Raw genomic sequence first — 27,328 nt, 5'->3', positions numbered from 1 at the left:
GAAGGAAGGGAGCAAGGTGCAACACATTTTTCAAGGGTTGTAGTCATGCCGGTTGGATGCCGAATGAGTTGAAATGGATTTCAGTTTAGCTGTAATGGATATGGGGTGGTAAAATGGAGCAGTGTGCTTTAACTTCACAAAGAACAGTTCCACAATTGTGAAAATGTTTGCAAAAAGTAGTCGAGCTGTTAACAGTAACATATAAAAGTAGTGGAACACCGCTCCCGACCGTTCCCGCTCACTTCGACCACCGCCTCCTAGGCTTGCTTCTTCATTCGCCTGAATGCTGTTGTCGCATCTGGTGGGTGGAACTTCCTAGACACCAGTGTGGTCTCTGCAAAACAACGGAAGTCGAGAGCAGAGGGAGGGTAGAGGCACGGACTGCAGACCAAAAACCACCTTGGACCACTGTTAGCCGTGACACAATATGCCATAACCTCTCTTGGCCTTGACTCTACACTGTTTCTTACACAGGGTGGGCTCAGTAGATTGTAACCCACGCCCAGCCTATTTGACAGACGGGATAGGGGGCAGGGTGAAGTGTAATTGTTTCAATTTTAACGCCCCCAGGCCTCCATCTAGGGGAGCCGACTTATGAATTTCCAGGGGTGGCCCAAATACAGGAAGTGACATCACTGGCAGTTATCGGACCACAAATTTGCATGTAGTCGCCAACTTGGTGCAATGGCACGTGGTGGGGGTGGAGGCGCGCGCATAACAGTGGAAACATTGGCTAGCATGTACTGCATATACTAAAGTCAAGTAAGAAGGAGATTTAAGCTTTCGAGTTGCATTCCAGTAGGCCATTACTGCCCCTACTCCACCCCTCTATAATCATCCAGGTTGTAGTAGCCCTCAAAAGGCAGAGCAACACAACTAGGATGGGCGAACGAAATGCCGTCCCATCCTGTGAGTGTGTCAAACGTCGGAGCAAAGACTGTGCAGGTGCCTCCTAATTTGGAGCACAATCTCACTAATCTGGTGCAAATCTCCCAAGTGGGAGCATGGGAATCCCCTGCGTGTGTGTGGGCTGCAGACCCCGGATCACATGCTCACTTCTTCAGTGTGAAACTCTGGCCAAGGCTCTTTGGGAAAGCATTCAGGATGGGTCTCGCACCTATAAACAGTGTGATATAGTGAGTGGGCACTTCACTCCTTGGAGCATAGTATCAACCGTTGCTGGTAATCTCACAACTGAATGTGCAGTTTCACTCTTGGTCATCTCTGTGACCCCCATGTATATTAATGGAGTCAGTCTCCCATCTGGCAAGACAATTATATTTCTGTAAAAACACTCTGAATTGTCACTCCAGTTTTCTCTATCTATAGATTCATACCATATTCATTCAATGTGTGTGCAGGGGTGATAACCTGTGTCTGAGAAAGCTCATTCTTTCATTCAGGAGAGATAAAGGGGTAACAACCCCCTGTATGTGGGATCAGGCTCATTTTGCCCCATGGCCCCTCCAGAAGGAGTGAGCAGGTTTTAAGACCCTGCTGATTCTGCTATCCGACAGGCTCGAGCCCTCTATCCCTTGCCCCATCACGGCTCCCAACATCCTGAGCGGCAGCTTATGGACAGCAGGCAGCTCCGGACATGCCTGTTGCCAATTGAATGTAGACAGATCTACTATTTAGACACTGGGAGAGAGCCATGAATCCACATTGGTGGTGAAGAAGCACTCAACATACAGAACACAATGGTATAATGTTGCAGTCCTGCTGAGAAATGACAATTCTGAGCATGTGAGCAGTAGGCTAGATCAGTGCTGCCCCATAAAAGGTGTATCTGAGCCCAGCTTGTAAACCCATTGATGCCTCACCAGGCTCGAACTGCACTACCCGTGTACAGTGTGAATGGTGATTTAGGGTGCTCTCCCTAATGCAAGAAATGGACAGCAATCCAACCGCACCAGTCACAAAGCCAGCCCTGAGCTCTGCCCTGAGCTCTCCTGCCTAATAATGCACAAGGCAGCAGCAGTACTCATTTATGAATGAGTCCATTATATGACACATTGATTTAATTTCCTTAGAACACAAGCTGTGGGTCACTGCCCATGCTACCTCAATAGGCCAGTCAATGAATAGGCCAGTATCAAAGCAACATTCGTTCTAGAAGATACTGTGGTTTGCTATTTAGATTTCGGATGATTGGCAATTATTTGCTTACATTTTTGTCATTCTTTTCTGGATGTTACGTCCTTTATCTCATGACTGTTTTTCATTTTACTTGCTGTTTTGTGTACCCCCTGAACATGTTGCAAGTTCGAGCCCAGTGTTTGGTAGAGCTATGGAAAAGCAAACCAAGGGAATGTGCTTTATCTTTGATTGTGATACCCAGAGTGTGGGTGAGGAGGATGCTTGCAACCTTTTTCTTTTTCTATTTCCACCTGTCCAGTTACTTTGAAATGCCTGGGATTTTTGGAACCCCTTACTTTCCCCAATAGCTTGTGGGATTGGTACCTGTAGGATCTCTCACACGAAACCTGCATGTGAGAGCACACTGGATTTTTCCAAATTAATCCTTAATCCAAAAATGATTCCAAGTCACTCTTATTCACTCGGTGCATCTTCATCATTTTAACTGTGCTTAATACTATGTCCAAGTTTTCAGGGGCGTCGTTTGGGGGTAGCCAGACCCTGACTCCTGTTCTGCACCTGAAAAAAGGCAGTTGGAAATGCAGCTAAATGTGCCACAGCTTTTTTCACCTGGAATCTAGATCTCGTTAGCTGGAGAAATAACAGGGTTGCAGGAAAAACCATGAATCCACTGTCACTAACAGGTTGGCAGTCAATTAGTGAAGAATGCCTTATTGGTGCATCTCATACCCAGTACTGTGACAGGAAGGGTATGGGGGCTAGGTCTAGCTAGCACGGAATGGGTAAGAGCAGCCTGCAGTACTCAGTGACAGCACAGCATGAATGCAAATCTCATCAGTGTTTCTCGCTGTCTGGTTTGCACATCCAGCGAGACACTGGACCTATGATGAGAGGGGTGTGCCCCAGTGGATTCTGCCACCAGTCCTGCCTGGGCAGGGTGTGACCTGACCAACATGTGCCAGACCTGCATCACAGGCACACTGTAGATAGACGCAAAGTGAGATAATTAATGTACATGAAGTTGCTTCCGCCTTTTGAAGTAAACCTATGTTGCTTCTTCAAGCAAAAACATATATATATGTATATATATATATATATATATTTGGAAGGATAGCCCAGGGGAACTCGCTTGCTTTGGGAAAAGGAGGATGCAGTGCAACGTGGGTTCAGTTCCTGTTCCAGTGCTTAGAAACTGGAGGAGGCTGGCATTAAGCAAGATATAAAGGACCAAAGAAAATAATTAAACAGACATTTTCTAGGGGTGATGTCATGGAGCTGCTGCTGCTGCTGTTTACATTTGAAAATAAGAAATGCATGCAATTACTGTGACCTGCAGCACATCCTGCACCTCTATCTCCCATCTAACAAAGGAAACTGTGGGTTACTTATTAAATAAGCAAAACAGAAAGGTGATGGCTGGAAGGTTTTCAAATCTTTCATAACCACTGGCACAGCTTTGGGCAGCCCTCCAGACCACTCTTTTTCTGGTTGGACTTGTGTTGGTCAGTTGCTGTTTTGGCAGGCACTGGATGTCTGCTTTTTTGGGGGGTTAGGCCTCTTCAAGGTGCTCTGTCTGTTTACAGTGTAGTCCGAGTGATGTACAATAGTCCAGTTTGTTGTGTTGGGCATCTGCTTACATTCACAGTAATGTGATGTTATGAGCCTATACACACTGATATTAAAGGTACATATGGTGACCCATTCTTGTATGAAATGTATATCATGTTACAGTGATATTGTAACCAGTGTAATGAGGAACAATGGTATGTGATGCCACTTCCCGTTTTGTCAAGGGGTAAAAGGTTGTGTGCCATCACTTATTTATTTTTATTTTTATAACGCGCCCCTCACCCATAGGTCTCAGACCCATAGGTCTCAGGGCGCACATGAAAACACAGACAGGCAACAGAGGTCATGAGTAGAGCAAGGATGCGTGATGTCACTTGGTTGCAAGGTCAAATGTCATCACTCCCTGTGATGTCATCACATTCAAGGGTCATGTGATGTCACTTACGCTACCCCTGGCATTTTGGTGAAATGACGTCCCTGCAAGTTTTTATTTTTTTCCCTTTCTGCTTATTTGTGAGTGCATGTAGAGAGCTTCTTTTCCTTTGCTTTTACCTGCCCCTCTTTCGATAGACTTTTGTCTTTTAATGCTTTGTGTCATGTCTGCAAAATCACCAAGATATGATGGGCCGCTGCATTCACAGAACATCTGTTCACTTCTGCAATGGGTACTCCAAGCCCCCGAAAAATACTCAAATGTGTCCATGTTTTGACTTGGGCCACGGAATTCAGTTGTACTTGCATCCCTCATGGACAGAACAAAACAGTGGGGTCATTTTAATGAATGCACCATTGAATCGAGAGGACTTCTAATGCGGTCCTCTCCATGTACTTCTGATTGTTTGAGGGATGGAGTGTTTTTTATGCAGTGGTGGAAATGTAAGAAAAGGATAGTGGCACTATGTTGCCTGCTGGCCTACCCACGCACCACGCAAACCCTCTCACCACGCTCCCTCCCACGTGCGACCCAAATCCCCAAACAAACCGGCTGTTTATGGAATGTTCAGTGCTCTTTCAACTTCTTCCTACGCTTTTATTTTAAAACTAAACTATTCTGCAACAAGTTCTTATTAAAATCAATGTATAGGAACATTCAAGATTTTTTTTTAAAGGTTTAAAGTAGAGGAGCACTGGTCCCAACCGCACCAGGCCACATCGACCACTGATTTTAGGTATGCAAATCGATTGGTCCTGGACTCCTGGACGTGCATGTCCAAAGTGCAACCCTTCTCTCAAACAATCACACAGGTCGCCCATCATGTGCATGCATGGGGGACTGCATTTACAAAACTCCTGTAGGCTGTGCTTAGTTTTAGGTATAAATCAATACCGATTCCAGCACCTCTGCCGGCATGAAAGTTGCATGCATGTAGGATGCATGGGCCTTGATGCACATTCAAACCAAGCTTAATTGCATGCAGGAGACCACACACCTAAGCACTTACTTGCAGAGAGGAAAGTTAAAGCGAGACAAACTCAATTTTACTCTTCCATTTCCTTTCCATCCTGTGAATAACCAAATGCTGCTTGCAATTATGCTTTTGAATCCACCTGGTTTTAAGCAAGTACAACATCAAGACAGGCTCCTTTATTTTATGCCTAGAGGAAAATCTCATGCAGGCATAAAATGAAACTCAGAGAAAAGAAGTACCAAATGCACCTTTTAGCTTGCAATGTTGGTCAAGGAGTTCTCTCCTGTGTTTTATTAGTCTGCAATGTAATGGCACATTTAGTACACACAAGTTGCAATGCGGCAGTATTTGACCTTCTTTGTGGCAGGTTACAAGTATAATCATAGAAACAGTAGTGTATTTGTGAACAAACAGAACAGCCAACAAGTGTTTTGACCGAAGGGTCTTCAACTGAAGTTCACGCGTCTACACTATGTGCAAAACCATTGACCCCAGAACCATGTAACTAACCGTAACTAGTGGAACATGTATTGAAACTACCTTACCTTGATAAAGACCCTTAGACCGAAACGCATGTTGGCTGTTCTGTTCCTTCTCAAATGCACAACTGTTCCTATGATTAGAATTGTAACCTGCCACACGGACAAGTCTGACACAGACGCATTGCTACTTGTGTGTACTAAATGTGCCGTCAAAGTGCAGACTAATAAAATACAGGAGAGAACTCCTTGACAAAACACTGCAAGCGCAAAGTTGTCTTTGGTCCCTATTTTCTCCAAGTTAACTTCCTGGGGCGCTCCAGGTGTGGCCCCAAACCAAGGCCCCAAACCAAGGCATGTGCAGCATGCTCTTTTGAACCCCTCATCAATATACTTGATATCCACCCAGCGCAGTTGATTACACAGTTGAAGAAATGAAACTCACTGACGACACAGAGGAGAATATTGTGGGAAGAGATATTAATTCCGCTCCTTGCCCTCCACCTCTTGACTGCCTCAAAATGGGGAAGAGCGTTAAATGGAGACGTAATAGCATCAATCAGACCTGGCCTGTATGCCTTCATTTGGCCTACAGTCCCTTTTTAAAATCCAGAGCACAGAGTGGGAGGGCCTGGGTGAGGCCTAAGCAGTCTTTCCACTCAATTCCCCCAGCTCCTTGCATCAAAGCTGAAAAATCGCTTAGTCTGTAATTTACACACAGAAACATTGTCTCTGCCAGTAAAATACGAACCGTGACTCCCTCTGACCGCATCATAAATGAGCACCATTTACAACATATGAAATATTTTGGGAGGAAATTGAAATTAATGCACCTGCCCCTAAACAAGGGATACATTGTTTATATGTAAAACAAAAAGTAAGCTCAAAGCGGCCTTATTATGGGTCTGCCGGTCTGTAAATAAGGGTGCAATTAGCAACGTACCGGCACCCTTTCCGAACAGCAGACTACAACTCTGCTTTCCTGGGCCTGTGCACCCGGCAGGTCTGACTTGCCAGGAGCAATGGCCCCGAAAAGCAGAGTTGTCACGGAACCACCGGCACCTTTGGCAACGGTGCTGGTACTTCCGTCTCCCCACTCCCATGGAGTCCTAAGGCGCTCCATGGGAATGGGGAACAACATTTTTCGCCGCCTGATATCCTCGGCCGCCGGGATATCAGGCGGCGGAAACTGTGTTTCAGTCCGGCGGCAACCCCACCGGTCTTATAATGAAGCCCAGGGTATTTCATTATTTGTCCATCCGCAATTTAATTGCTACCTTTAGAATTCCCCTACTGACAAGAAAAAAATAGAACATCGGAAAAAAGACAGCCACTCGCAAAAAAAATTGAAGATGTTTAAAGAGATCCAAGACAAGAAATGCTATTTATATTCTGTCTGTTTATAGTGTATGAACGCCTTTTCACTTTGTTGTCAGTATTTAAATGTGTTTGAAAGTCACGATTTAAATTATTTATTTAAAAATATATTCTTTAAAGGCTTCAATTATACTATTTTTCTACGTATTTGGGAAGCCGTTTTGAGCAGCAGCATATGTTTGCCTTGCTACACATCTAGGCTGCTTTCAACATCGATGATATGGAGGTGTGAAGCGTTAATCCTTTCCATGTCTCTTTCAGGAAAGTGTACGAAGACAGAAGCATTTAAATGCAAGGGCTCGATCGTCCGGTGCCAATGACACTGCCTTCTACGGAATTAATCAGTTTTCGGATTTGTCCCCTCAGGAGTTTAGAGGTACTCGCCTTTTGCAGCGCGTTTGCTTTTATGACATAGCTGTCTGCTTAATCTCGCTGGGAGCCTAGGACTGGTTCCCGGCAGATATTATCCATGTCTAATGCTGTGCAAGAGTTCAGTAGTCCTCGAACCAAAAACATGCGTTTAAAGGTAACCGCATCTCGCTTTCCCAACAACACTAGAAGCTGCAAAAAAAATGTCCCCATTGATGAAGTTTGCAGACATTACTGAGCCTCCTTTCTTCAAGGAACGTTATCAATCTAGTAACCCACAACCGCGCGCTGGATGCGTGATGATAACCAGCCATTGCCCCCAGTAATCATGACTCTGCGATTTCACCTCTTGCTGGAGTGACCGGCGGGTTCATGTAACCGAGGATGTCAAGGACGACGCACGTGCGACTTTGCTTACATTGCGATAGCATAACGAGTGCACCTCCTGCAGGCGAAAAAGCCGTGGATGATTTGGGCAATGGGCGTATCAAGTTACTGTTTTCTATGTGTCGGTTTTCAAAATTCTAGTTGGCATATAGGAAGCGACAAACCGAGTAGCACTATTGGAAATGTATCACTGAGGAACATCTGATATGATCCCGAAGTAGTACATTTGAATCTATAAGGACAGACTCTGGAATATAGGTACTGGAGCAAATCAAGAGGCTGGGGAGCATTTCTGATTTCCACCTGCTACCTTATAACTGAATCACAAAGAATAAAACAGGAGCAAATCTGGAGACACCTGGAGCATCTCTGAGATGCTCATGCGAATATGTGATTCATAAAGATTTGCTCAAGGGCATGGCAGAGATGTGCCAGGTATCTCCAGATGTGCTCCAGTTTTAGGTTTCATGAATTGGGTACATTGTAAAAGGAGGGAAAAGTAATCCTGTTTTAAATTTCATGACCACAGATCGTTGTATCTGATACCTGTTTTCACTGGAGGGGCCAAAATAGTTCACACAATTGAATGCATGCTATCTTCTCCCCTCTATGTAGTCTGGTGTACCTCATGTGGTAAACAATTCTAACGTGTTTACTTGTCGACACTGTCTACATATTGCACTTGTGGGTTGTGTTTGATATAATCTTGTGAGCTTTTCAGCGTTTACAATGAAAACACAGAACTTTGCTTATAGCCTTTTGGTGGTACTTTCTTTGCTTCTGACTGCTAACACTTTTGTAACATTTAAGTAAACTATACTATACATCCACACACATTCCATCATCAAACACTCCTCTGACATCTACAGTTCCATAATTGAGGACAAAGTAGACTTACTCTTCAGCACATAAACCCAGCTGTCCGACGATCGGTCAACAATCATACACAAAACTATTCCCACACGGTACACAATGAAGTTTGCTAATGGACCAGCCAGGAGAGGGGGAGAAATTGCACTTGTTCAACAAGTGCATCAAAGTTATAGCTCCAACAAATAACATTCCTGAATGTGAAAACCTTCTCCGCTCCACCTCACACACTAATATTCTTCCTTGTGTACAAGCCTCCATCCTACAATTGTTCCTTCAATGGTAATAAGGCACATTTGGTCACCAACCTCTCCATAGACAAACAACCTCTCACCATACTGGCAGACTTCATCATCTGGCTCAAGAAGGAAGACAATGTGCGGGTGAAGCTCTGATCACCATAACCCAAAGTAGGCCCACCACTTGAGGAGCAAGTGCATGCTCGTCTGTAAAGCAAGATTATTGTGCAAACGGCCAGGAGGGGCTAGATGATGCTGTACAGTCGCACTAACCTGAGTCTCCTCGAACCACACAAGTTGACACATTATATACTTTTTTGCAACAGTTAAAACAGTCCCACATATTTTATTAAAATTATCCCCCTACACATGATTGGTCAAACCTATGCAAAATAAATTCAATCTTCTCCAATTCCCACGTTCTCATTTGTCACATTTATCTAACTACCATCATAAGCTCATATTCATAGCACACCCCTTTTCTAGGCTTCTTCCATGGTAGGTCATAACATCATAACATAGTTACACATTCACATATAAACATAATTCATTACAAGTTCCAGCTGGCCTGGGATCTTCTAACCCCGGACGTGAGGCACATGGTTTGCAAGAACAATTCAAACTAAATGAGGAGGGGGAGAATAAACAAGTTCACTGGCTTTCTCACCCGCCCATACTTGCTGGTGTCCTTGTTTCACTCTATTCTAAATGACTACCGATTCAACATGCGTCCCCTCCAGAAGAACTGACCAAAACCCATAAAAGTATTTGTCAACTCTGCCGTAAGCGGCTCTTGGACCGAGTTTATTGCTTGGTCAAAAGCAGATGGCCAGACTATCCTGAGCAATGAGTAACAGACTCCCAGGTACTTAAAAATACTTCATCTCCTTTCCGCATAAAAACCCAGCCTGCCTATAGCTAACCCTCTTATAATGTCGCAGCTACTCTGTCTTTCCTCTGCCTCCAACCTTGCAAAACCAGTTTTCGCAGTCTCGGAGTTCACCTCGCAAACCCTTTCTTCAGAGCCTGGCCAAACTACGAAAGAGCTGCGGCATACAGATTTGTACAATACCCACGTACCCCAACCGTCCAAAACATATGTCCCTTAAGACCAAATCTCCTTCTTGCATGTGCATTATGAAACCCTTGTCCAGTTTCTAGGTGCTTCGTGGCACACCATAACTATATTGCATTTTATATTTCATCGGTTTTGACATTTATCTATATATCAACTTAAACACAATATTAACACTAAGTTACCAACAGCTCATTAACAACACTAATTATGTTAAATTGCATTATCGCACCATCTTCACCATTTCCCCAGTCATCAATGTGGTACACGCAACGTGAACCTCTTTCTCATTGGGACCTTTTTAATGACCACCCCTACAACATCAAAGCTACAGTGTCTCTCTTTTCAAGCCGTGTTGCCCTTTACCTTAAACAATTGCTTGAAGGACCATCTCACAAGGTTGGAAACACATTGGACAGTATCTTCTGCAATGAGAACATCATTATTGCCTACATGCAGCCTGGTTACTGAGGGGAACCACCTCATTAACCCATTCACTATTAACACATATGAACCAGCACTAGTGAAACCTTCCAAAGGACTACCAATATTATCCAGAACATGTACAAATGCAGACTCCCCACTGAAAAAAATGGGATGCAACTAAACATCATATCTCAACTGTTGGAAAATTGGAAACATTTGAACTTTGCGCTCCATACCACTAACTGGGGGGGTTGGACACGTCATCGACATTTCTGTCACTTTTGCAAATTGCTACAAATATTACAATATTCATGGTAAATGGGATAAGTGTTATATTTAGGTTATTTTGTGTAGAGGCAATACATTTGTAGATTTGCATGTGCGCAGAAACATAACAATGAAACATTGTCACAGAAGGAACTATTTAAAATCATAAACGAATGCAAGGACCACACAGCTTTCAACTTACCTACTATCCCCATAAAATAACTCTGTTGAATTCTTTTGTTGAAGTGAGGAGGCAACATAATCAAAGTCAAGGCCATGTTGACAGAAAAGGACCAACAGACTGTCTAAAAGAATTGAGCATAGATCAGAGCCATGGTTCTCTGAAGAACTTAAGCTGAAACAACTGGGCTGCAGATGTCAGGATCCAGGAGCACAATATAGTAGTGGTGGCTTGACACTTCATGATGCAATTTAGGCTTTCTGACAATATACCCCTCAAGTGTACATAAGGACAGTTTGAGGTGAGTACTGCCCGTAATAAGGTACACCCTGGTACTCCAACAACTGGCTGCAAGAAAATTAATCAGGCATTAACATGAAGCTAAATGCAATGGGAACTCCAAAGCAAGATACTGAACTGATACTCCCAAACAATACAATCAGACTGGGACCGAATGTTCCAAGTTAGATCAATGAGTACCCTGAAAGCAAAAAGGGACTATTACCAAGAGTGCAGGAATAACAAGGAAGGAATAACTAATAGTCTTGTGCTTACCAAATGAATGTCCTGGATAGTCTCTGCAGAAATGTGGGAAATTAGTTGGCAGTACGGGAAACACAATGTCTTTGGTTTTCCTATACCCGCCGGCATGAGGACAACTAAAATGTTAATTGATCCTGGCGCTGTTGCGCTGCTGTTCTTTAAATCATGCGCCAATGTCCTTGCACCGATGCACGGTAACCCTGAATGTCCGAAAAAGTCTTTTGACATTTCCGGAAAGAAGATTTGACACAGTTAAGACTTGTGGGATGAAGAGGTTGTAATCCATGGACGTTCTGGTTTTGGTAAGAGCAGGTAAGACTTGGATGGTTAGACAAATGCAGTCCGTGGCGGGTCGAGTATTAGCAGGTAAGACTTGAGGATTCAGACGAGTGCAGTCCATGGCCGTTCCGGGTCTGGTATGAGCAGGTAAGACTCGAGGATTCAGACAAGTGCAGTCCGTTGCCGTTCTGGGTCGAGTATGAGCAGGTAAGACTTGAGGATTCAGACGAATGCAGTCCGTTGCCGTTCCGGGTCGAGTATAAGCAGGTAAGACTAAGTAGCAATGACAAGGAGGAAGTAATGCAGGTAACAAGGCGGGCCGGGGATACAAGAAGCCAAGAAAACAAGATACGAGGTAAGGAGCTTTGGAATTAGACAAATTCAGAAGCGCTGCCGTGCGCGGAGGCGCGGCTTAAATACAGGTCACCCGACCTTACACACGTGACGGCGCCGTAAACCTGAGCGTCTACGTGAATACCATGGCTGCCAGCATTTCCACGGTAACCCATAGCATTCTGCAAAAGGACGTGCAAGAAACAAGGGAGAACGGGTCTGAGTCATAGCAGACCCTCTGAATTTGGACCCAAAAACGTTAGTTCCCCAGGGTTTACGAGACAGTTTGTTATTACGTGAACTCCTCCTCTGATTATCCAACGGGGCATTCAATGGAACCCTGACAGTTTCCTCCCCCAAAGATGCCTCACTGGAGCGGGCAGCCATGAACTCGGACAAGAGATGAGAGCATGTACATTAGACTCAGGTTCCCAGGTACGCTCCTCCGGACCATAACCTTCCCAGTCAATAAGGAAATGATGGACTTCCCGCACCAATTTAGTATCCAGAATGGCCTTAACCACATACTCCTCTACTCCTTCCACCATCACCGGAGCTGGACGAGAGGGGAGACGGGTACCTGCAGGATATGGCTTTAGCAGGGATACATGAAATACCAAATGGATCTTCCATTGGGAAGGTAGATCTAAACGAACCACCAAAGCATGGATCACTTCCTTAATAGTGAAAGGTCCCACAAAACGAGGCGCCAAACATTTACGACCAGGCAAATGGAGGTTCTTGGAGGATAACCAGACCAACATTCCAGTTTGATAATCAGGAGCCGGCCTCCGGTGTTTGTCGGCGTAAAGTTTGGCTTGCCGTTGAGCGGTCTTTAAATGTTGAAGACCGTTTCCCTAAGGGAAATGAAATCACAAATGCAAGCATGGGCTGCCGGATTTTCAGTGGTAGGTATTAGATCCTCAGGAAATGACTTAGGATGGAGACCGTAAAGGGCAAAGAACAGAGAATTACTGGTAGATGAATGTACTGAGTTGTTGTATGCAAATTCTGCCGCCCCCAGCACTTTTAACCATGATTCTTGATGCTGGGTAATCAAACAACGTAAGAATTGTTCCATAGTGGCATTAGCGCTTTCGGTTTGCCCATCTGTTTCGGGATCATAAGTCGTAGAGTAGCAAGCATCGATGCCCACTGCAGTAACCAGGTGGCGCCAGAAATGGCACAATGGTCATCCTTCCTTGTGTTCTCTGATCTTGTGATATTGAAGGCCATTCATGGTCTCAAATCTGCTTCCCCGGCAGACGCAATTCAGCTAACTATGATCAAACACATATCTAGCGAGATACTCCTGCACATTGCAGCTGCAAGTAAGGACTCCCTTCAAACTGGCACGATTCCTAGCCCATTGAAACATGCAATAGTACTTCCACTATTAAAGAAGCCATCTCTTGGGGCGCTGTTGCGCACGAGACGGAATGGTCGCACTCGTCTGAGCTCCTGCGATGACCAGGGCCAAAAAGCCAAAAGAATGATCAATCTGACTTGGTTCGCATGATGCTAGTGCCATAAATGTGCATCAGTACCACACTAAGCTACACGCAAAGTCTCAGAGGGAAACTCGCACGATTGACGGAGCTGCGCCGCGGGAGAAACCACACGGCTGAGACCCGAGTCGAGCTGGGAGAGCGCCGCTCGGAGAGGGGAGGAGCCCGGCGTTCAACAACGCGAGCAGCCGGAGACGCGGAAGAAGTCCAGCAGCGCCAGGTGTGGGACGCGGGCACTCCACAGGCTGTCGAGCGCCTGCTGACCCCCCCCACCTGCGCATAAGCCGGTGGAATCCGTGGAGGTTGGAGAGATCTGAGGAAGGGCCGTGGTCCGGAAGGTGGGAGGGCGCTGGTGCCCGGCTGGCCCCTTGCTCTCAGGCGCTGTTGGCGCCCATCAAAGCTAACGATCCCCTGATACTTGATCAGATAAGGAGTGTGGGAGGGACCCACATAAGAGGCCTGGGCATCCCCACCCCCGCGCCTCTGGTGACGCTGCGGGACTTCGTCGAGACAGAACGGACCGTGGGGGGGGATCTCCCTTCCACCCCTGCTGAGGTCACGTGCCCAAACAGCGCTGGGGCCCATGGCTCATCCTTACTATTTGCACATTCGGAAGTGGATGGGAAGCGGATGGGTCCCTCTCCCCCATAGGGCACTCCGCGGCTGGGAGGTCTGACCCCCGGGGGACACTGGCTGGCTCGGCGATGCTCGAGCAGTATCATTAAGGAACATCTAGAGGAGCTGGCAATTAGCGGCCCTCAGAGACACCAGGCCTTGGACGCCGCCGATGACATGGAATCATTGGCAATAAAAGGGTCCCTGGGGCACTGTAGCGCTGGACCCCCCTCCTCTGGGGGCCTCCCCCACGGACACAACTACCAGCAAACCCCACGAGTGTTACAAGGGCTCATCAAGCCGGGGGGTGCAGTGGATTCGAGGGACATCGAGGCATTTTACCCCGCTCTCCATGATTGCAGGCCACACACCATTACCTAAATAGACTGGGTCTGATGAGGTACGGAAGACCTTGAGACTAGTAAAGTGTTGGAGTTAATTTAAGGGCTGCCTGTCACACAGTGAACTCGATCCCAACAATTACTGCGGACCCACAAGTCCAAAACTGGAATACAAGACCGCCAAAGGGAGTGATGGCTGGCAACGGAACTTATTCTCTGACCACACCGGCTGTATAAAATGAACCCAAAGGAAGTACCATAAGCACCACGCATAGGCATGTTATGGGCCCTGAATAATCCCCATAGCGACGAGTGAAGGGGTGGACGACCGGGACTCTGATAAGGATTCAAACCCTGCACAGACAATGCCCAACCGCCTTGGCCACAAGAAAGGCAGGGGATCCATTGAAAGATTCACGAAAGCATTGAACAAGGGAACGTATCCCGAGATGTCTGTACCCCCTGGAGAGCAACCAGCCACCCAAGTGGCCATGATGGATCCACAAGCGGTCTTCCTAGCTATGCAACAGGGGTCCCCCGCACTCAACGTAAAATTGGACCGAATAACTGCTGTTACATCCATTAAAACAAAGCTAGACAAAACAACATCACGCATTACCGAGGCGTAGACGAGGATTTCTGGAGTGGAGGAAGCATTGGAGGCTTTGAGGACCACGGTGTCCATGATGGCAATTGATCTGGGGATGGTGAAATCCAAATGTGAAGATTTGGAGGCCAGATCTTGGCAGAATAACATCCATATAATCGGAGTGCCAGAGGAAGCATTAAAGGGGTCAATGGAAAAGGCGGTGGAAGAGCTCCTCCAAAGCCTACTGGGGGACCCTGGTTGGTCTGCAATGTTTATCGTGGAGAGGGCACACAGATCACTTGCCCCCAAACCGAAGCCTGGAGCATATCCCAGACCTATTATTGCCCGCCTGATAAATTGCAGCGACAGAGACCTGAGATTGAGAACGGCCAGGGAGAAACGGGAACTGAGGTGGGAGGCTAATATAATTCGCATCTTCCCGGACTTCACCTTGGCAGTACAGCAAGAACGGAAACTGTTCACGGGGGGTAAAGAAGCTACTGCGTGAACGCCAGGTAAAATACGCCATGCTCTATCTGGCGAGACACAAGATACAGCACCAAAATAAAACATATTTCCTCACGTTCCCTGAAGAGGTGGCAAACTTTGTCGAGACACACATCCCTGCCCCGGCAGAGATTCCTAGAATCGAGAAAGATTCATGAAACATGTAAGTGACAAAATGACAGCACAGTGCTGATTAAGAATAGACTGCAGGGAGGCCACCAGGGGGCGCACTGGCGATGGCTGCCTGAGGACGCTGCTCCCGCCGAAACTGGGCCGTGTTGAGGGATTGAGCCCCCCCCGTGACCCCACCACGAAACATCTGCGTTTCTCAGTGGCGGTGAACCCTGGGGGACCCCCCCCGGGCGAAAGAGCGACACCGAAAGACCCTCGAATGCCCGAGAACGAGGCCTCGCGGCCCAGCGAGAGAATCCACGAGAGGCCCCACCCGCCTCCGGAGCTGCACGGGGAGTCGTGGTACGCGGTAGCCGTTGAGGCCTGCAAGCGCGCCTGACCTCTCCACCCTTCCCTGGTCACAGAGCACGCCGGCTCTCCGGTGGGGACTCCACCGTCGGGGCCCCGCGGCACAGGAGGACGGTACTAGCGCGGAGCAGAAGCCCCAGGCGCCGGCGACTCGAGCAGCGGACCCGGACCCGCCAAAGGAGAGGCAGCCTGCTTGACCCGAGCTCCTGAACATGGAGTCGAGCAACAGCGGTGCCGAGGCCCCATCCAACGGACCCTGGCGAGGGCCATCAGAGCGGTGTACAGCAGACAACAGCTGGTTGACATGGCTGGTGAGGAAGGTGAGAGGCCCAGGCGGGAGGAGACTTATACAGGTGGTGGCCCCTGGGCTCCTTCCCAGGGCGAGTGCCCGCCTAGAGACGAACTCTGAAGAAAACATGTCCGATAGTACCTAACCAGCACGCCGTGGGCGCTGCGCCCCCCTTCCCTGGGGGCCTAGCCTGGACCCTCATTTGATCACAATTTGATACACATCGTCGCCACCTCCCCAACACAGGGACAGACGACCACAAGCAGCGGGAAAAGGGCGTGTAGAAAGTGTGAGGCCCCCACCGGAGGCCGGTGGGGCATGTGCCTGCTCAAAGATAGCTCCCCACAGAGCGGTTTTGCCTGAGGGAGAGAGGGCAGTCTCCCAGCAGGGTCACCGCTCTTGGCCCCCGAGGACCACCGGCTGGAGGGAGAGAAAGGGAGATCGGATGAGCTGGGCCAAACCCTCCAGGAGTACCGCTACCAGGACGCCAGAAGGGAGATTAAAGGCCCGGAACGGACGACTAGAATGTCCCAGCCCGAGACCTCGCCCCCGCCCACCCTTACAATGGAAAAGGGCTTTGCCTCGGTCCTGCAGGAGATCAGAGACATGCGGGCGGACATTACCCAGAAAATGGAGAACATGGACTGTAGGGTGGACACAAGATCGAGGACAGACTGTTGCAGCTGGAGACCAACCAGTCCTCAGCAACGACCCAAGAGATGGACATGTCCCTGAGAATAGCTGCACTAGAAAAAAGAGATGAGGAGAGGGCCAGGCAAATGGAAGACTTCGAAAATAGGGAACGGAGGAACAACCTCAGAATCTTTGGGGTGCCGGAGTTGGAGGGAGAAACGGAAAGAGAATTGAACCGGGTGGTGAGGGACATCATCACCCTCCTTTTTTCGGACGAGATGACGACCAAACCAACGTTTGATCGGGTCCACAGAGCGGGGGGCAGAACTGGGGGCCCCCGGTCAATTCTGGTCCGCTTTCACTACTACACCGAGAAAGCGAAGGTTCTGGAGGAGGCCAGAAAGATACGGGAGATAACCTATAACAATGCACAAGTGTCCATTTTCCAGGACCTCTCTTCATATACGCTGGCCAAACGCAGTATGTGCCGCTCTCTAACACAAATGCTAAAAGAGAAGGGGGTGCGCTATAGATGGGGGTACCCCTTCTCCCTCTCGTTCGAGTATGAGGGTCAACGGTCGACCCTGATTACAGAGGAGGACATTAGGGGAGCCATTCAAGAGTATGTGTCTGACCCGTCCCCGCAGAGAGAACCCACAGGATTCGCAGCGGAAGGAGCTAGGGAACGCAGGGCACAAGGAGAGAAGAGAAAGAAGACGGGTCCACGGAAATGTAAGAAACTGAACCCGCCATCCCTGACGACGGACAGGAAGGACGCGACCCCGGACACGGAGGAGCGTGCCAGTCAGGCCTGGGGTAGTCTGGTAGCTGAAACACCAATCTGGAAGTGAAAAAGGGTACGGGGAAACCGGGCAAAGAACTTAGTTCACGATCACAACGTCCGGCCTGACTCAAAGACGAGTTGACTTCCAGGACCACGGGGTCCAAGGACGTAAGGGGCCTCCTAGAACAGCAAGTATGTTGGTTACCTGGGGGAGGGGGCTTGGTAGGTGGGCAGGGGGGAAAAGAGGGGGGCTCAAGGAGGAGTGATTTCTGACATTAGCCCAGCCGGAGACGGTAGGCTGGTGGTCTGGCCAATTACCAGCAATGGTGGAACTATTTGGCTGGACGCCAGGGTGGGGGTTGAAGGAATAGTTGGGGTTGTTCAGTTCGGAGGGGGGAGCAGGGGGCAGTTGGGGACAGGTTTAAGGCCCACCTGGGGGGCGGAGGGAGGAGGGCAAGGGAGATCAGGTTATAACACAAAAGGAGCTGAAAAGGAAAAGTGCCAGTCAGCTAATCAGTAATATGTTGATCCTAGACAATGGCTGAGGATCTGCCTGCCCTGGGTGTGGGTTCCGTTAATGTGCAGGGGTTGAACACCCCAACCAAGAGATCCTTAGTCTGCAGGGAATTCAGGAGGGCAATGCTTGACCTGCTCTTTCTTCAGGAAACACACTGGGCTCGGGGGAAGAAACCGAAATTGCGAGGAGGTGGGATCGGAGGTCCTCAGCGCATCCCACAGAACCAAGAAAAGGGGGGTAGCCATACTGCTAGCCAGGGATGTTGGCTTTGAAGTGGAAGCCACGGTGAAGGACCCAGAGGGCCGATATCTGCTGGCAAAGGGCTCTTTCCGGGGCTCCCCTCTGACTCTGGCAGTTGTGTACGGCCCCAATGAAGGCCAGCCGCAATTCTGGGAGGGAGTGAAGGACAGATTGAAATTGTTTGTTCACGGGATGTTGGTGGTGGGGGGGATTTCAATATGGTCCTATACCCAACCACGGATAGAAAACGCTTGGGGCCCCAGCCCACTAGGGCTGCAGATGAAACCATGGCCCGTACATTCCAGAGGGTCAACGCGGAGCTGGGCCTGGTGGACACCATTCCGACTCCCAGGACAGGGCTCCCCTCCTTCACATACTACTCAGCAATCCACACATCATACTCCCGTATAGACTACATCCTGGTAGAGGAACCCCTTCTTCCACATGTCTCTGGCGGATGTATACGAATTGTTCGAACTACAATTGTTCGAATTACAATTGACCTTTGCACAATTGACCGAATTTTGAAGGTCAATTGTTACATATATGCGGGGGAAACCCCCCGCAACCCCCATATATATATATATATATATATATGTGCGGTCAATTGTGCAAAGGTCAATTCGGACCCTCGACTTTCGGTCAATTCGGTAATTCGAACAATTGTGTTCGAACAATTTGGGTAATACCGTCTCTGGCCACAGGGTAGACCCGGTTCCTTGGTCCGACCACGACTTGGTCCGTGCCACCATAGTAGGGGGATGGCGGAGTGGCAGTAGAGGCGATGGAAATGTAATGACTCCCTGCTGAAGGACAAAGTTCTAGCACAGGAAGTGCAGGACGCCATCTTGGAGTACTTTAAGTTGAACGACAATGGCGAGGTGGGCACACACGTGCTGTGGGACGCCTTCAAGGCGACCTTACGTGGTGTCCTCATTAGAATGGGAGCCCAGAAAAAGAGGGAGAGGGAGGCCCAGGAAAAGTCCCTGAGGGAAAAGATAGCCAAACTCCAGCCGGGTGACCTCCCGGAGGCTCCCCTGGAAAGGGATCAGATTGCCTCCCTAGAAAACTATAAACTCCAGTTGAAAGACCTCCTGTTACATAAGACTGAGCAGAGCTGTCATGATCTCTGCTTCCAAAAGGTCAGGGTTTTCCCAACTCCCTTGGAAGCAGATCCATAACCCAGGTTCCGAGTGCCAACCAGTCCCAATTGGGACCTTTTGGACCCAGTCCTGGCGCCAGTGGCACCAGGCTCATAAATATGCCCAGTCCCAGCGCTGGAAGCGCCGGGCTCATAATGCTTGGGTGGATTTACCTTCAGCAGACCATGCTGCTTACTTGCCTGCCAGTTGAGCCTCTGATCCTCTTCTGTTTGGAACTACTTTTCCTGTTGGGTGGGGCAGGAGCCACTCCCTAGATTCAGAACACTGGAACTCTTCTGGAAAGCAGGAACTCTTTTCTTACTAGGCGTGGCTGTGGAAGGAGACACTTAAGCACTACAGGAGGCTATTTAAACCACACCCGATGGATGAATCTTGCTTTGCGTTATTCTGCATCCTCTGCAGCAGAACGCTCATCGTGTCTTCTGCATCTGATCCTGGGCCTAAGGAAAAAGGCTTACCATCCTGAATCCAGTCTTCAGCAACACCTATAAAGACAAGAAAGAACAGGTTAGCATTACGGTCTTCAGTGACAGCTCTTCACTTACCTGGTCCATCGGCTGTCACCAACGCCTCGCGGTGCATTCCGGCATCTGAAGGACAAAGGCTTACCTACTCTTCGTGCGCTCCGGAGGTCTTCACACTGCATTCCGGCATCTGAAAGACAAAAGCTTACCAACTCTTCGCACGCTCCGGAGGCCTTCAGCGCTGCATCCCGCATCTGAAAGACAAAACAAGGTGCGTTTAAAGACATTGGGGAACTTTAATACTCACGTGCCATTACTCCTTTCCACATCTAACCCAGTGGGTATTCCGGCACCCGGCAGCCGCTCCGAACTTGTACCTGCAAAATAAAAAGACAGTTAGAGCGCATCGTGAAGCAGGCAACAAGCGCTTACTTACGTGCTTCCAGGCGCTTCTATTCATCACACGGGCTCCATCTTCAACTCACTTCAGCCCGTCATCCGCCATCGCCGGAACCCTGCAAAACAAGAAACATCATTACTAAAGACTTTAAAGACATTAGAGTTACTCGAAACTTACCGTTCGTGCAGTAAACGACAGACAGCAGTCCTCTGAAGTCAAGAGGCCTGCTCCCCTTATCCAGTGAAGAAACTGGTTACAGCACCCTGCCCCGAGGCAGATGGAGAGCACGGCGTTCACTTACCTAAGGTGAGAGCGTTAACCTTTGGGGTTCTACAGGAGAAGAGAAAGGGAAGAAGAGAGAGACATTCAATAACCCAGTTCCTTAATCCCATATTTTCTATCTGCAGACATCTCACCCTTCAAGTCAGACATAGAGTGCACAGAGGTCCAGCCCAAAGAGCCAGCCGTGTGTTGCACATCACCTTTGAAGATACGGTATACGCCCAGTCAAGACCGGCGCCTCTACGGGAATCAGGTGAGCGTTACAAGAGCCTCCAACTAGTGAAACAGAAATATTATGAGAAGGGTGACAGAGCTGACAAAATCCTGGCCTGGAAACTCAGAGAGATTCAGAGGAATAGAACGGTGAAGGCAGTGAAGAATGATCGGGGATCATTAGATCACGACAGATCAGAATATGACGGGGATGACACTCAGATTGAGGGTTTCCTGGACTCCATCCAGATCCCATCCTTGACAGGTGAAATGGCGGAGGGTCTAGAGGGCCGGGTGACGGAAGAGGAGGTGGAGCACGCGATCAGTGGGATGAAGGTGGGAACGTCCCCGGGGGAAGACGGCTTCTCTGTGTACTTCTACAAGAGGGTTTGGGCTATCCTAGCCCCGCACCTGGTGAGGGTGTTTAACGGGGTTTTAGAGGGGGGCTCTCTGCCGGATACCATGATACCATGGGCCATAATCGTGGTTCTGCCCAAAGAGGGCAAAGACCCCACTGAATGCTCCTCATATCGCCCGATTTCCCTCCTCAATATAGATGTTAAGATCCTGGCCAAGGTGATAGGCAAACGGATGGAGGGGATAATGCCCAAGCTGGTCCACGGGGATCAAGTGGGGTTCATAGGGGGCAGGTAAGGCTCTGATAACATCAGGAAGACGATAGACCTAATCCACCATGCCCAAGAATCAGACCTCGAAGCAAGTCTGCTTTCCCTGGACTCCGAGAAAGCTTTTGACAGGGTAGAGTGGAGGTACATGCAACTCCTCCGTCGAATGGGCTTTGGGGCTCACATCAGGAACTGGGTTTCTGCCCTATACAGGGCCCCAACGATGAGAGTACAGGTGAATGGAGAACTTTCCGACTCATTCCCTCTCACGCAGGGGACGCGACAGGGATGCCCACTCTCCCCTTTAATATATGTCCTGACGATGGAGCCCCTTGCCATAGCGGTCCGAGCTCACCCCAACATTAAAGGGATTAAAAGAGGAGAGGTGGAGTTCAAGCTCTCCCCATTTGCTGACGATAGTCTAGCATACCTGGTGGAGCCCAGCTCCTCGCTTCCCCCCCTCCTGTCCCTGATGACGACCTTTGGGCAATTCTCAGGGCTAAAAATAAACGCATCAAAATCAGTGTTACTCCCTATGAGGGCTCAGGACCCGGGGCTGGACCACCGGGATAGGTGTGCAGGGATTGTGGTGGGAGGGGACTCCATTAGGTATTTGGGTGTGCTCCTCACGAGAGATCTCTCAAAACTGGCTTTGGCGAATTATGGGTCCATTATGGCATAGATTAAATCCGATCTGAGGAGGTATGATCCTATCCTGGTACAGGCGCATGATAGCGGTGAAGATGAACATCCTCCCAAGACTGCTGTATCTTTTCACGGCACTCCCAACGGGGGTCCCCGACCAGATGTTTCAAGACCTACAGAGGGCAGTCGGAGAGTTTGTTCGGAAAGGGCGGAACCCGAGGATATGGAAGGCCATTCTAACGTTACCTAGGGAGGAGGGTGGTTTTGGGCTGCCGAACTTCCTTCTCTACCACCGGGCCGCCCAGCTAAGGGTCCTGTTGGAGCACATGAGGGAAGGGATGGGCACCTATTGGTCTTATCTGGAGGACATGGATGCCCACCCTCTGAAAGTACGCAACCTTTTGTGGTTGCCGCATAAAAACATCCCAAATAGACTGCAGACCCACCCAACCCTGGGAATACTTTGGTCAATCTGGAAAGAAGGACCCACAACTGCACACCTCACTTCATGGCTCTCCCCGATGTCTTCGCTCTGGGGCCACCTGCTCAAACTAGGTAACGGGATTCAGGAATGCCCAGTCCTGGTGGGATGGCGTGCTGGAATGGGCGGGGCAGCTGTTCAAGGAGGGCGAGTTCCTCGAATACGAGGAGCTGCGAGATGCGCTTGGGTGGGGGTCTCTTTCAGTCTTTGAATATTTGCGCCTGAAGGGCATCCTCTGTGACCAGACTTGGGGCCTGAATCTGTGGAGACAGTTGACCCCCTTTGAAAAGTTACTAGACACGGCCACAACAAGGAAGGGGGTAGTATCCAAAATGTACCAAATATTGAACACTGTTAACTTGGAAGGGAGGAGAGGGTTTTATGGGTTCTGGAATGACTTGGCAGGAGAGGCTCTCTCGGAGGACGCATGGTCCAGGGTATTTAAAATAGCTTTCCATGGGAACCGGTTTACGTCGGACATGGAGCACAACTTTAAGATCTTACAGGGATGGCATAGAGACCCATTGAAGTTATCCAAGATGTTCTCGGGGGGGGTGTCCCCCAGATGCCCAAGAGGATGTGGCCAAGTGGGGACGAGGGGGTCACATGTGGTGGTTCTGCCCTAAGGTACAGGGGTTCTGGGAGAAGGTACAGGGATGGATGGCGGAGGTCACCGAGGAACTACTCCCACTCAATCCACTGACGATGTTGTTGGGCCTCCCACCGGAGGAGGCGGAAATATATAGGTACCCAAGAATGTGGGAGACCATGTTGCGAGCAGGAAGAGTGGCCCTAGCGCAAAGGTGGAAAAGCCCGGAGACCCCATCTAAGGAAGACTGGCTAAAAAAACTTAAGAACATGTTCCTCATGGACAAACTGACGGCCATGATAAACAATGAATCGAGCACCTTCCAGGCAAACTGGTATGGGGTTTACCAGGCATAGGGGTGGGATGCTCACTGACATTATGTGGACAACATGGGGCGTGAGGGCGATGGAGCCCAGAGTGTACCACTCAAGGACAATGGTGTAACCCATGGCCCGGGAGACAGCGGATCCGTCTAGGCCAGCATTTACGGGAACGCATAGCACAAAGTAAAGTTTTATGTTGAAATATGAATTTAAATGATAATTGAAATGTAAATATTTTATTCTTATTTTTGTAATTGATTTTGTAAAGGTTCTACAAAGTAACTTTTCTTTGTAACTGAACTAAATACAAATAAAAAAAATTAAAAAAATAGCACAGCTCCAAGGCACCGAACTACGAGTACTGATGACGACTCCTGCGATTGGTTTTTCGATGGGACACTGATCTGGGGGGTGAGGTGGAGTTGGGGAGGGTGAGATGGGGGAGGGAGGGGAAGGAGACCACGGGGGTTTGATGATGATGTTAAATGTGATATTCATATTGCTCCCGGTGTTGTCATTGTTTCTTTTTCTGAAAAATTACCAATAAAACCAAAGTTTAAAAAAAAAAAGAATAGACTGCAGAAAGCTAAGGCTCCCCCTCGGGTGGCCCACATGCGGGGAGATTAAGACTAAATCTATGAATCAAATAGGCTAACCCAGCCTCGCATGTGTTGACATGAGTTAGAGTAACAACGGAGAACCAGCCATATTGGAAAGGACGATGTGTGGCATAGGCAATGGTGGTCGCTACAGCCCCCCCTGTAGCAGGTGCACGTTAAATGTTGGGAGGAGAAGGGGAGGGATCGATACACATAGTTTTCTTTTTTAATAACATATTTTATTGATGGTTTTTAAACATTCATACAACATACCAACTGTTTGTCCCCCCCCACTCTCCCTCCCCCTTTGCCGGGTCGATCATCAATCTGTTTGTCTCTTGCCACTCTGTACATCACCTTTCCAGTAATATGTTCTTTGCCGTGTTCCATGTTGCACTCCTGCGCTTCCCGCTCTCCCACCCCGATCTCAGGTCACACGTTCTTCCCACTTTCCCCAGATTTTTGTGGCCTTTGCTGGGCATCCCTGTGCTGTATAAATTCTGTGTTCTTTCGCTGCGCAGATGTCCATTTCTTTGGACCACTGAGCCTCTGTCGGGCACTCCGGGGCTCCCCATTTCTGTGCTATGTCACGTTTTATCAGGCCCATTGCTGTGGAGAGAAGAATGCCCTCCCATTTGTTTGAGATGTTCTCATCTGGGACCCCCAGTAACATTATTGCGGGTCGCAATGCTATCGTGCGACCCAGTGCTCTTGCCAAAATTTGAAGGCATTGTGTCCAGAAGGTCTTGATTTTAGGGCAGTCCCAGAGGAGATGGATGAAGGTGCCCTCTTCCCCCCGGCATTTCAAACAGTTGGGATCCGTTGCCCTTCCCCAACTAAAAAGGGCCACTCGGGGGGGTAGTATACCCTGTGAAGTATCTTTAGCTGGATCAGTCTTATTCTGGAGTCTATTGAGATTTCACGTGGATGCATGAGAACCTGGATCCAGTCCTCGGGTTCAAATTTCCCGACATCCCGTTCCCATCTGGCTTTGAGGCCGGTCAGCTCTGGTGTGGCAAATGCATTAATAGCTTTATACAGAATGGTAGTTACCTTGGTGGGGATGTGTTGTGGAAGTAAGTTGCGTTCCAGGGGCGTGTAATCTGGGGCGTCGGCAAGTGCTTGCCTGTGGCTACTGAGTGCATGTGATAATTGTGTGTAGTGGTAGTGTTCTGCTGCCGAAATACCATATTCCTGCTGGAGCATCTCAAACAAAAGAATAGAGCCCTATGTTAAGACATCTCCTATCGTGGTTATCCCGGCCCTCACCCACCGGGTCCAGGCGGGCAGCTTCCACACTTCCGTCAGTATGTGGTTATTCCATAGTGGTTGTGCCATGGTAATCTTGTTCCCTCAGCCTATGTGCTTGTGTGCCTGCCTCCAGACGATCGCGATGTGCAAGGACATCGTCTGTGCGGGCGGTCTGGATAGGCGCTGATACATTGTTGCGAGTGGTGGGGTGTCCTGCCTGAAGGGTAGTTCTGCTCTAATGTGTGGTAGGTCGCGGTCCCCATGGAGGAGGTCATTGACTATGTTTAGTTGACTGGCCCAGTAGTAGGATTTAAGGTTTGGGACTCCAATACCGCCTTCCCAGATCGAACGTTGCAGTGTGGTCAGCACAATTCGAGGTTGCCCCCCTTCCATATCAATTCCCTGAGGAGGCGTTCCACCCGGACAGATTTCGAGTTTGGTATGGCCAGTGGGGCGTTCTGCAGTACGTAGAGAAACCGTGGAAGTGCCATCATTTTGAAGAGGGCCGCCCTTCCCACGAGTGTGAGGGGGAGGTGCATACAATGTCGTACGTCCCCCGCGAAGCGGTCCGTTAGTGGGTGCAGGTTGTGACGCACGTAGTCTGAGAGAGCCCACGGAAACCCATATGCCCAGGTAGTGGAAGCCTTCTCTTTCTATTCGGTATGGCGAATCCCGGGGGATTGCTAGATCATCCCCTTTTACTGGGAAAAGAACTGATTTCCCCCAGTTTACTCTAAGGCCACTGAAGTCCCCATAGGTCTTTAACATTTGGGTTATGAATGGGCATGCTTGGTCTGGATTGCTCAGGTAGAGTAATAGGTTGTCCGTATAAAGGGAAAGCTTATCCTCCCGTCCATTTGGCCAATGGAATCCGGACCACGTGGTGACCTGTCGGAGCCATCGGGCCAGTGGCTCGATTGCTAGGGCGAAAAGGAGGGGAGATAGAGGACAGCAGCCCTGCCGGGTGCCTCTACCCAGCGGAAGGTCCCGGAGGTCCAGCCGTTCATCCTAACTGTAGCTAGTGGGGTTTCGTATAGGATTTGAATCCAGCTAAGGAAAGTTTCGCCGATGCCCATGCGCCTCATTGTTGCCCAGAGGCTTGCCCACACTACCAAATCGAACGCTTTCTCTAAATCATTTGCGAGGAGCGCAAGTGGAGTGTTAAGGGTTGGGGCCTCTTCCAATAGCAGGTGTAATCGACGTAGGTTCATTCTGGTCGATCTTTGCGGCATGAAGCCGCATTGATCTTGATGGACCAGTGAGGATATTACTCCTTGGAACCTGTTGGCCAGTACTTTGGCAAGGAATTTAGTTTCACTATTGAGAAGCGATATCGGTCTATACGATGTGCACTGGTCGGGGGGGGTTTGCCTTTTTTGGGAATGACCACTATGCTGGCCGTTTGTAGATCTGGTGGGAGGGTGCCCTGTTTTTTGGCAGTGAGGAATAGGTCCCGGAGGGGGGGGCCATCTTCTTGCTGCCCAATTTCTTCCAGGTCTCGGCTGGGAAGCCATTCGGGCCAGGTGTCTTCCCAGATTGTAGCTGGGTCATGGCCTCCGCTATTTCGGTTTCGTCTAATCCCCTGTCTAAATGAGTCCTCTGCAATTCTGATAATTGCGGAAGCACGATCTCATCCAGGAGGGATGCGTCTGTGGGGACCGTTGGGGCGGCATAAAGCGTAGTATAGAATTTGGCAAAAGCCCCTGCTATTTCTGGGTCTGTTCGGGCCGGCCCGTTCGGGATGTCGGTAATCTGTCTGACGTGTCTGTGCCCCTCCTCCCGTCTTTCCAGCCATGCCAATAGTTTGCCGGCTTTGTCCCCTTGCTCATAAATTCTGGTCTTTGATTCCCAATGTGCCTGCCGTGCGTTATCAAGTGCCGTGTTAT

General features: G+C 49.0%; 1 protein-coding gene across 2 annotated transcripts in view; it reads left to right on the top strand.

The window, feature by feature from the left end:
* Positions 1-27,328, top strand: part of CTSO (cathepsin O) — a 320,201-nt gene that overhangs the window by 41,283 nt on the left and 251,590 nt on the right. For both annotated transcript variants that reach the window (XM_069631324.1, XM_069631325.1), the window contains exon 2: positions 7,196-7,310. In XM_069631324.1, coding sequence (XP_069487425.1) covers positions 7,196-7,310 — 115 coding nt within the window. The remainder of the gene's footprint in view (positions 1-7,195; positions 7,311-27,328) is intronic.

This window comes from Ambystoma mexicanum, chromosome 6q (assembly GCF_040938575.1).
Source record: "Ambystoma mexicanum isolate Mex_15411 chromosome 6q, UKY_AmexF1_1, whole genome shotgun sequence".
Classification (NCBI taxonomy): Eukaryota; Metazoa; Chordata; class Amphibia; order Caudata; family Ambystomatidae; genus Ambystoma; species Ambystoma mexicanum.
The sequence above is the reverse complement of the archived record's forward strand: the minus strand, read 5'-3'. Positions and strand labels throughout refer to the sequence as shown.